Source organism: Carassius gibelio, chromosome A21, assembly GCF_023724105.1.
Source record: "Carassius gibelio isolate Cgi1373 ecotype wild population from Czech Republic chromosome A21, carGib1.2-hapl.c, whole genome shotgun sequence".
NCBI classification, from domain to species: domain Eukaryota; kingdom Metazoa; phylum Chordata; class Actinopteri; order Cypriniformes; family Cyprinidae; genus Carassius; species Carassius gibelio.
The window spans coordinates 15,350,911-15,361,847 of NC_068391.1; the positions used below are offsets into that span (position 1 = coordinate 15,350,911).

At 37.7% G+C, this 10,937-nt stretch overlaps 2 protein-coding genes across 2 annotated transcripts; both read right to left on the minus strand.

The window, feature by feature from the left end:
• Positions 1 to 44: 44 nt before the first annotated feature.
• LOC127941652 (protein-tyrosine sulfotransferase 1) lies at positions 45 to 5,508 on the minus strand. The gene is made up of 3 exons (XM_052536962.1): positions 5,226 to 5,508; positions 2,396 to 3,543; positions 45 to 1,071 (listed from the first exon to the last, which is right to left on the minus strand). The coding sequence occupies exons 2-3, from the start codon at positions 3,229 to 3,231 to the stop codon at positions 852 to 854; spliced, it is 1,056 nt and encodes a 351-aa protein (XP_052392922.1). The 5' UTR covers positions 3,232 to 3,543; positions 5,226 to 5,508; the 3' UTR covers positions 45 to 851.
• Positions 5,509 to 6,105: 597 nt separating this feature from the next.
• On the minus strand, positions 6,106 to 10,831 carry LOC127941657 (DNA-directed RNA polymerase III subunit RPC9-like). The gene is made up of 6 exons (XM_052536973.1): positions 10,727 to 10,831; positions 7,877 to 7,913; positions 7,590 to 7,688; positions 7,359 to 7,453; positions 6,968 to 7,025; positions 6,106 to 6,495 (listed from the first exon to the last, which is right to left on the minus strand). Exons 1-6 carry the CDS (start codon positions 10,732 to 10,734, stop codon positions 6,358 to 6,360), a joined length of 435 nt encoding a protein of 144 aa, XP_052392933.1. The 5' UTR covers positions 10,735 to 10,831; the 3' UTR covers positions 6,106 to 6,357.
• Between the last annotated feature and the right edge of the window lie 106 nt (positions 10,832 to 10,937).

Below are 10,937 nucleotides of genomic sequence, written 5' to 3' on the forward strand. Positions count from 1 at the left end.
CCACGCAATGACAACTCAACTAAATAAAATAAAAAATCAGTCTCTTTATTTTAATTAAAGTCCTATCAATTTGTTTTAATTACAACATCTGAGCATATCTCACACATTTATGCACACAAAGGGTTTCTTTAGAAATAACCAACATTTAATAAATATATGGTTCTTGTTCTTCTGTAACAAAAAAGTATATGTTACAATACGCTTTGAAATCTCATGCAAGTGAGACAGACCGGTCCAACGTTACTGGACTTTCACTGTGAAGGAATGTCGAGGACTGAGAGTTCATCCACAGCAAAGACTATGTCCAAAGTCCATCATATGGACCACATTTTCTCAAGTATGTAATTCATAAATTCACAATAAAAGGCCTACAATGAAATTAGATTGTCTTTAACTTTTATAAAACATGTCAAAACTTCATTCATACTCTAGCAGTCAGGATGAACAAACTAAAAAGTGGTAATTCTGTGCAACTGTTAACTTAATTTTTCAACAGTTTCCTGTGTAAAAACAACCACTCATTATGACACATCTACCACAGCAATCATGCATACAGTCAGTAGACTGAAATTATTAGCAATACAAAGCATACAAATAACAAAACATTTAAATCAATTTAACTGAAAAAAAAGACTTTACTATACAATATTAAAATTAGGTTTTAGAATGCCTAATATCACTGAAACTGTTGCCACAAGCAACAATGATCCTATATAAGCTTTTCTTTTCCTACAAAACTGCTGATTAAAGTGGCTAAGTTTTGTCAATACTATAAATTGTTAATTCAAGTAAAGGCTCATAAAATGCACACTGTTTATTGCTTCAAAATATTCACAAGTTGAGAGGACCTTTCAGTTTAGGACTGCCCTCACTATTTTTGTGTTCTTCAGAAATAAGAGATCATGCTTGTTGTAGTTTGGTGGGTTGGCTAGAGGGTCATAACCTAAGCGACTTAACATCGGGGCAAGGCTGGCCATATCATTCACCACATCAGCAGGGATCTTGCCCACCCATTTAGACAGAGCCTCTGTATTCACTGGCTTGATGACTTGATCCGTTGACAGTTCCACCCTAGAGGAAAGACAGGTATCAGAGAGACAATGTATAATCAATCTATTTAGAAACACTGTAATTAGGAATACGGCAGACAAGGCCTAAGTGCTTTTCTAAGATATGAAATTAAACCGATCTGCCTTCAAGAGATTAAGTCTGTAAAGTGACCAAATCGCAAATTGCAGTATGAACTGAAAATTCAAATCTACTTATTCCAGAGTTTTAATATCTACCAATGGTTCAATTATTACAGGACTTGCACCCAATTAGTGCTCGTGAGGTCTTTGTAAATGCCTGCTGACCAAACTAACACCCGATTTACTTCTAATTTATTTGTTTTACTGCTCGTTCTACAGAGACTATTTACATAGAGAGCACTAATTCAACTCTTGACAAGGAAATGTAAACCTGCATGTTTGATCCAGTTTCTGGAAAAGCCATAGATGTAAACGGAAAGAGTGAATGTGTCAGGATCATCAGCTGGAGTGCCCCTGAACTCCAATAGATGGCACTCCACTCAGGACTCTGGCATTCTTGTATTTCCCATAATTCCGTGCTTAGGGCTAATAACCACAAGGTGTTCCCCATTACCACTCCCCTATATAAACTGTGTTTGGACTCTCATTTAGTGCGAAGTCTTGGTTAGTTCTGTCTGGCATTGCCGAGCGGTTTCCTTGTGTTTGCTCCTTCCGTGTTTGACTTTGGATTGTGTATACCGACTGTGATTCTCTGCTGCCTGCCCCGACCTCTGCTTCTTACTGGTACTGATTCTGGATATCCCTGACATACTTGACGCTGTGCTTTGATTACTGCCTGTCTAACCATTCTCTTTATCAAACCACTGCATATGGAGCCGAACGTCTCTGACTCCATGTTACAGAAGACTTCGCACTATAGGAGAGTCCAAACACCGATTATATAGGGGAGTGGTAATGGGGAACACCTGGTGGTTATTAGCCCTTAGCACGGGATTAAGGGAAATGGAGTTGGGAATGGAAATACAAGTCCTTATCAGTATCAAATGCAACCCCACACTTGATATGCAGAGGGAAAAAATATCATATGAATTATCGTGGTCATAAATTAAGAATTAGTTTCCTGGTTTAAGGTAAATTGTGGCTATATTGTTCTAGTTTGTTCCCTTGTTTTAAGACTGGAATATAACATATTTTGCCCATACCCAACAATTATAATATTGTAATGCCTAAATAATAAAATGCTTTTTTTCAGGGTTTTATTTCCCATTTATTTAGACAAAAAGAGGTAAGAAATATCACATGAATGTGATAAGAATCTGTCAAAAGTGTGAGAGCAAATAGCTCAAAGCCTCAAACTCACTCACTTTGACAGTGAAACGCCACCAGCTTTCCCAATAAGCTGTTCGTGGTGCAGCACGGCAGTGTCCCATGGCAGATCCAGGAACTGAAGGAGCTTGTGCATCACCCGCTCAGGGTGCAGGACCAGCTGCTCGTAATGCACGGGTAGACAGCTGCCATCCGCTGCAGCCAGGCATTGGTCATACATAATCTCCACCGCCCGGTTCCACTTCACCAAACAGTCCCGGTAACTTGTCAAGTCGAATCCGGTAATAGTCACCTTGCGGGAAATCATAGAATGTATGGTGGCCCTGCCATCGCGGAGCATAAGAATAAATTTCGCTTTTGGGAAGAGCTTGGAGAGGTAGTTGAGGGACTTGAGAGCAAAAGGGTCCTTATTGCAGAGCCTCGGAGCGGGCTCGCCGTGCCCCACTATGATCTCCAACAGGAAGGCACGTACAGCTGAATCAAGGACCTCCTGAGTGACGCCTGCCTCGTCCAGACGGACACGTTCATGTTTGGAGTTACTCCATGAGGCCTGCATGGCTAACAGCCGGGGGATGACGCGGGTCTCTTCTCCACACCGAACAAGGGGGTGGGCGTCTAACATAGCCCGCATCAGTGTGGTGCCGCTACGAGGGATTCCGCCAATGAAAATGAGAGGGGTTTCTTCATTGTACTCCTCAGGGAGTTGTAACAGGTTGCTTAGGTTTTGGCCAGTTTGTAGATTTACCGCCCAACCATGCTGTGCCGCCCGAGAATGAGCAGTTGGACATTCTATTGGGCTGAGGCCAAGATAAAATACTGTGATGGAGCTAATGACCCCACAGACCAGAAGAACGTTGCACGTTTTTTTTCTCATGACTTATTGTTAGGGGAGAATATGGTTAAAAAAAAAAAAAAAAAAAAAAAGAGGCCACAAAATGGGCAAAATTTAGCAGAAAGAAGTGGGGGGTTCGAGAGGGTTCTTGGAAAGACGGGGAAAATGCTTTCCAGAAAGGTTCAGGGTGAAAGAATGCTGAAAGGCACCTTATGTAAAGGTTTTTTTGGGGGAGGGAAGGGACGGGCAATTTTTTTTTTCCCCAGCCAGGAGCTCTTCAGGCCTTTGCTTGGAGCTTCAATACATTCAGACTTCGTAAGTCAAGCCTTATGTTCTCTGTCAGCACCATTGTGCCTGTGAAAAAAGGTTAAGGAAAATACTTTAAAAACAGATTTTGCCAGGTCTGTTTCTACACTGGCTACTATGGTGCATCACTTATTACATTAAATGTCAAATTTAATACCATTAGAGTACAACACTAGGTTTAGGCAATTAAGAGTTTGCCAATCTGAGTGCTGTAACTCAAGACTACGCTCAAACTTCAAGCCAAAACACAAAGGAAAATTTCCTGTAAAACTTAACAAGAAAAACAATGTAATGCTGCGAAAGGATGTTGTGTGTAACTTCTAGGTGTCATATTTAGTTTATAATTGTGAATATTCTAAGTTATCCAGGTCAAAGTAGAATAATGTAGTATGGTGGATCTCAATCTTTTGGACTCAATATCCAAGACAATATTCAGCAGTACAATGTTATATGTTTTCGAATGTCATGGAGAGAGATTATTAAAATACTCTGTTTTTGATTAAATTAATAATTAAACTGACATATTATTTCTTATTTTAATGTTGCTTATCTTGTCGACTAACTTATCTAGCAGAAGATCTAGTTTTCCTTTTGCACACATAAGCAGGTACGCTTTGGTTACACTGCTACCTCTATGTGTGCAGGTTACACTTCCTCGGTTTTTGAGTGTCAACAGCATCTTTCACACACACGTAACCTTTAAACTCTGGCAAAGGTTTTAACACCTTTCAGCAGCAAAGCATCCTGTTGCGTCAAGCATCTGTGGTTGCATTTGAGATGCACATATAAGTGTTATTTGTGATGCATGCAATGCATGAAACATTAACACCTGATATTTTTGCACAAACATAAATGTGTTAAGATTAATTTTTAAAGAGATATTTATTATTGAATATAAAGCCTTTAAAATGGAGATGACTGTGTCATTTCTATGTAAATTACTGATCTAGTTAGTATGTGTCGCTCATTAAGAATACTCTTACTACAGAAAAAATAATGTATCTAGGCACGTGTTGTGAACTAGACGTAAATTTTAATTTAATTTAATCTCCAATAATGTGTGTTGAAATAATCCCCCCAGTTATGAATGAGACCTAATGACAAGTTCCCATTGGTCGAACAAAAAGATAGTGCCACCCCAGGACCACGCCATTGGTTGAGCCATAATACTAAACTTCTCTGCATACTAATCAGGTAAATAAGAAGTTTAACAAATAACGTTAAGTATATATGCTTGCTACTTTGGGGTCCATTTTTCTAGAGATGTGTCTGAAAACGCATTCTACCAAGACAGCATATAGTGTGTTTAATGTTGGACCGTATTTTTTAGTGTCACAGCAGTTTAAATTCCCAAAATGATAATAAAGGCGTACTGCCGCCCGAGCAGAAAAACAAAATATGATTAATGGCATCAGACCGCTTCCGTATATTTTGTGGGAAACGTGCACGTACTGAAAATAATGCAACAAGTAGACGGAGCTGTAACAGTAACCATTATACTAACGTTACGTGCATCACTATAAATGTATAAGATGCGTGACAAGAAGACAAGTTTTAAATGGTTGTAAGGGAAATCGAGGACCGAATCTAGTACCTGAGATCAAAAGTTACTCGCCAGCACTACTGGTGGCCTGCGACAATGAAACTATGAGTGAAACACGTAAAAAAATCCCAAACAACTCTATTAGTTTGAACAGTTCAGCAAGAAAACAAAGCTCATCGTGTCTTACCGTACAGAAAGTAATGTCACAACTCCTCGAATCCTTGCATTCTCCAGAATCACGTGTGTCTGGTGAAATGCAGACGTGGTGATCGTGTAAACGGAGCTATGAAGCTCTGACTTCGAGAGCTAAAGTCTTAGACCGCGAGCACATTTCGAGTTAATCTTCAGTGTACGCGTGAGAAATTTCCGTCAAACCATTTCGATTCCAGCGATTCCAAGCTGCAAAAATGAGAGAAAAAAAGTCTTACATTCATACCAATTACCACAGCGCTGAAGAGGAACTCTCAACTTTCATTGGCCACAGCAAACGTCTATTGCAAATCAGCTGGTTTTCATTGGTTTTCTCTTTATGACATGGCATTGCTGTCATAAATCAAACTCGTGTCGAATATATAATCAGTCTCTATTATCCTCAGAGGAACGGTCAGAGAGAATATTTTTAAATTAATATAATCATCGATATGTGTTGGGCTTTAATATATTTATAAAAGAAAAATAACCTTAAATTTCTATGTTGCACTGTTTTCTGAATGGCTGGAATGAGAAAAGCGTCTTTAAATGACAAATTCACATGTCTGCTTTATAGACAAAGGTCTCGGTAAACTTTTAGTTGTTATAAGAGCTCAATCTTTCAGTCACGCACTCACCTCTCATAGTCACACAAGAGAGTTTGTCAAATGATAAATGACCATAATTAAGACTAAATGACCAGGCTTGCTTTGCTCAATCTCTCTCAAACCAAACCTTTAAATGGTAACAAATCATGAAGTATATTTATGAACCAAATTAAATACAGGAAGGATACCAGAGAGGAAGTGAGACTTGTTTTGACTCCAGAAGATGATATCTCCCCACCCCCAAAAAAAGATCAATGCAACTCCTACAAATAGGTTTAAAAAGCTGACAAAATCATATGGATTTATTTTAATAATTTGCTTGTACAATATATACACATTAGGAACAATAAATACATGTTTTAACAATTTCCTTAGACATCACTTTATATTAGCCAACATTAGCACTAGCACTGTCAACAAAAAAGTTTCTTTTGTGTTTGAAAATGAAAGCACACATACTGTACACATCTCTCTCTCTCTCTCTCTCTCTAGATATATATAATTGAGTTTGCAGGGGTGATGTTACTGGTCTGTCTCCATCTCAGGGTCAGCAGATGGACTGGCTTCTTTCTGAGGGTCACCAGGCAGGACGTCTGTGACTTTCTGTATCAGTTCATCAATCTGTTCTTCTGTCAGTCTTTCCTCACTCTCCTCTACCATCTGTAAGTAAAGTTCATATACAGGTTATATAGACACCTGTCATCCAGCAGTGGTAATTGAGAAAACCATCCTTTCTCTCATCAGTCCCCCATTCTTGTATGTCTAATTTCTAAACAATAATCTGAATATGCTATTTGCTTATTATGGTGTATTTTTATTATCATTCAAATATTCAGAGTGACATGATCCTTCCAAAATCAGTGTCATATTGCTGATTTGTTACTCAGGAAACAATAATCAATGGTGAAAACATTTTGTGCTGTTTTTTTTTTTTTGTGAAACTTTTTTTCAGGATTCTTTCTTCAATCTTTCAGGATTCAATATATTACATAAACTTTAGTTACATTATAAATGTCTTTACTGACACACATACTGACCCCAAACTCTTGAACGTACATTCATAGTATTCTCTGAGAGATGTGCAAAGATGCAGAGAAGAAAAAAAAAAAAAAGGTATGAACAGTGTCTTTACCAGCTGGATCTCAACAGCAGTCTGAGGTCTGTGGTTAAGCACCTGCAACTTCTCAGCTCTTTAAACAGGAAAAAAAAAAGAACCAGAAGAATATAACCTTTTGTCACAGTTTACAAACAGGTGGAATAATATTAAAATCACTGTCGGCTGCAAAATGGCTACTCCGATGTGCACTGTAGTCTCAAACATCACATGACACATTTTCATAATGATACATCTCAAACTGTGAATTACAGAGTGGTTGGAATACACTGTATTTAGTGTGACACTGTCTGTGCTTGTCCCACTGTTTGTTACAAACAAGTTGTCCTATGCCTGTGTTTTCCACAATTAAACAAGGCATTTTGGGGCAAAATAAGGAATAAAAAAAAGCAAGTTTTCTGTAACTCACTTAGTAAGCTTGTGAGGCAGCATTGCAGTGAGGAACTCCTTCACAGTGTCCGGATTCTGATGAGCACATGGCGTCTTGGAGAGGTACTTCAGGGTCTACAGAGGCAGACGCAACAAATGTTTAAAGGCATGACAGATCACCATGTTTAAAGATCATGAAGAAAACAATCTCTCATAGACCAAATATTTTATATCATCTTGGTTTAAGAGATACATGGTTTAAGATCAGCACCTCATACATGATGGTGTTGAGATTCTGCTGTCTAGTGCTGTGCTTATTTTTAACCATCTCCTTTCTTTTTTCTTTCAAGTCTGTCAGCAACTGATAGACCTAGTGGAATATAGTAAAAGTGAAAGGGAAAGTGTGACTCATACTCGGAATTAGTGCTCTTCATTTAACCCATCCAAAAGTGCACACACACACTCTGAGCAGTGGGCAGCCATTTATGCAAGTGTATAACACACAAATTGATCCAAAATGAATAATAATAACAAAAAAAGCTTAAAATACATACTGACCTCATAATTGCTTAGCATAGCGGCATTGGCATCCCTTCTACAAAAAAAAGGTTTACATTAGGATTAACTTATGTTAAATCGCCTAAAATTGTGTTCTGACAGCAGCTATAATATGCCTTTTGGAGCATTGCAACTAGCACAATTGCATTTAGTGCATTTGCAATCTTTGCATACGTGTACGTGAGCAAAGGGAATCTCCAACTCAAGAAGGGTTGAAATGATTAGTCGACATTATCAACAACGTCAGCAATATAAAAATGTCGACAAATCTTTTTGTTGCCGAGTAGTCGTTTGATCTCATAAGACCTAATGTAAGAGCATGCAATTATATTGTTTGACCAGTGTGGCGCTGTAGTGGAAGACAGTAATACAGCCCTCCGGGATGCAATTCAAGAGAAGAAAACACAGCCCTTCAGAGGAAAAGCAGAATTGGGCTACTTTAACAGTGTTGCCTTGGGTTGCTCTTCATGTCCGAAGGTTGAAGCAACCCGAAATAACGTGATATTTAGCCCCTGAAATTCGAATTTTGCTGGAGGATCCCAATCAAAAAAAAAAAAAATTATTTTACCCCCCCGAACATAATTTTTGCTCTTGAAACACGATTGGGCTAGTTTTGAGTAGCAATTGGGCAGGTTTTGTTGCAAAAAATTGGCAACCCTGAACATGAAGCTGCTGAGCGGCATTTGGATGAATATGTAAATATATGCTGCATTCTTTCCTCTCAAAAAAAAAAAAAAAAAACTGACCGCAGTGTGAAAGAAGCAGCGATGTGGATGTTAAACAAATTCTGCATTTCAATTCTGCAAGTCCAGTCACGTCATATTCATTTATATAACTTCGTACTTTATGCAACAGTTAGCCTAAAATACAGTATTAAACATGAAAAACCAGGGTCAGTGTCACTCTCAGTTAGAATTACAAGTTGATGTCATTTAGTTACTTTTTCATATAGCTAATTAAATGATCAATAAGAGAGTTTCTCTGTCATCTCATTTTGAGTGCCAAATACATTTATTTGTAAAAAATTAATTGTATAATTGTAATTATGACTTTCAAAAGCTGAAGTGATTACCTTTTATTTATTTGTTAGAATCTATACAACTAAATATTTGAGCGTGTGTAGATCAGAAGCGCGCAGTTAATGAAGATTAAACAAACCCATGAATTTATGATTTCTGTTATCACTCTACGCTTAAACCTGGCCTAATATTATAATTTAAATTGCGTTTTGATTTATATATTTTCTGTATTTTAATAAATGCAGCATTAAATGAATTTCAGGGCTCTTTATCATTACACATTAACGTCTGCGACATTTTCATTGGAAATGAAGGTTACAAAAACCTGGGAATAACCATAAGGGAACTTTCTGTATAAGTTCTATATAGTTATTTCTTACAAAAAATATAACCTAACGTTAGTATTTCGTTAATATTTGCTAACGTCATATCATTACAGATTGCATGATAGTGCCACAGCATATGTCTGATCAGGGCGATAACTGCCGTAGACATTGATGGAGGCTAATCCCCCCAATAATAAGAAATCACTAAACCATTTTCTCAAATAGAGAGAGAGAGAAAGAGAAATGGAAGTTGCGTGTATTCGCATCTGTGCGTTTATCTTTTTAGAGTGAGTTTACTTAAAAACAGCGATTGTATCCTCTCGTCACTGGAAAATATAATGTAGCGATTCAGTATTTAAACTGTATTTAATAAAAGTCGTGGGGAAGCGTTGACAAGTTTATTTTCTCTTGGATGTGTGAGCTGCGCGATTTCCGATATGTGTGTGTGTGTGTGTGTGTGTCAGTAAGCAGCTCATTAATACAGAATGATAATTAAAGGCTCTAATGCACACCAGCACACCAGTGTATGTGTGTATTGTAATAGCTAGGCGACGAATGATGGTGTTACGTCACGGTAGTGGTGTCCCAATCCTTAGGGGAATATTTTCTCCCCTACAACTTGACACTCTCTTTCAAGGGACATGGGGAAGGGGTAGGTGGAGGGATAGGGGAAGGGCCTAAGTCATTTGTGGATTAATGCGTATTGGAGACGAGAACCGTTTAAAAGATACAATTCAATTTGGTGAACTGGTTCAAAAAGATCTGGTTACATCGAATGATTCGTTCACGAACCGGATATAACAAACTGCTTTGTTTTGAACTCTCTCACAACAAACAAGGAAAAGAAGACAATGCTTAATAAAGTCGTAGCTTTTGCTATTTTTGGACCAATATGTATTTTCAATGCTTCAAAATGTTCTAACTGACCCTCTGATGTCACATGGACTACTTTGATGATGTTTTTCTTACCTTTCTGGACATGGACAGAATACTGTACACACAATTTCAATGGAGGGACTGAAAGCTCTCGGACTAAATCTAAAATTTCTTAAACTGTGTTCCAAAGATAAATGTAGGTCTTACTTTTGGAACGACATGAGGGTGAGTTATTAATAACATAATTATGATTTTTGGGTGAACTATCCCTTTAATTTCTCAAATCCCTCTGGCTATTAAATAAACGACTAACATGCATTCAGAAGATTATACATAAATCTTTACACACAAATGATCATTCATCAACTATTACTGAAAATAAATTTTCCACAGATCAGCTCATAATCAGTTTTATCTGAGTTTGATGGCTCCAATGCATTCGTAGCGTCCATCGTCATCTAATCTAGAATGCAAGAGTAACCACGTGAGCTGCATTAAGTCCTCATTTTAGTGTTAACTTGGAAATCTGTTCTAATTACTGCGCCATACTGGGTATTTTCAATAAACATATTATTATTATATGATTTAAGTTTGACTTTAGGCGAATAAAATAAAATTAATTTTCTTACACATCCATCCCGATATGCCTGGGTTGGTTCGACGACTAAAACGATCCGGTGAGAAAACGAGGCTGTCTGTTAAACGTTCCCACCCAGTTGTCATCTTCAAATTTGTTTGTAGGGTTAAAAATTCCTGTAACTATTGTTGGTTAAAAATATTTTCTAAAGTGGCAATTTTAATAAAGATATGACTATAAAGTTTACCCTTGCAACAAAAGGA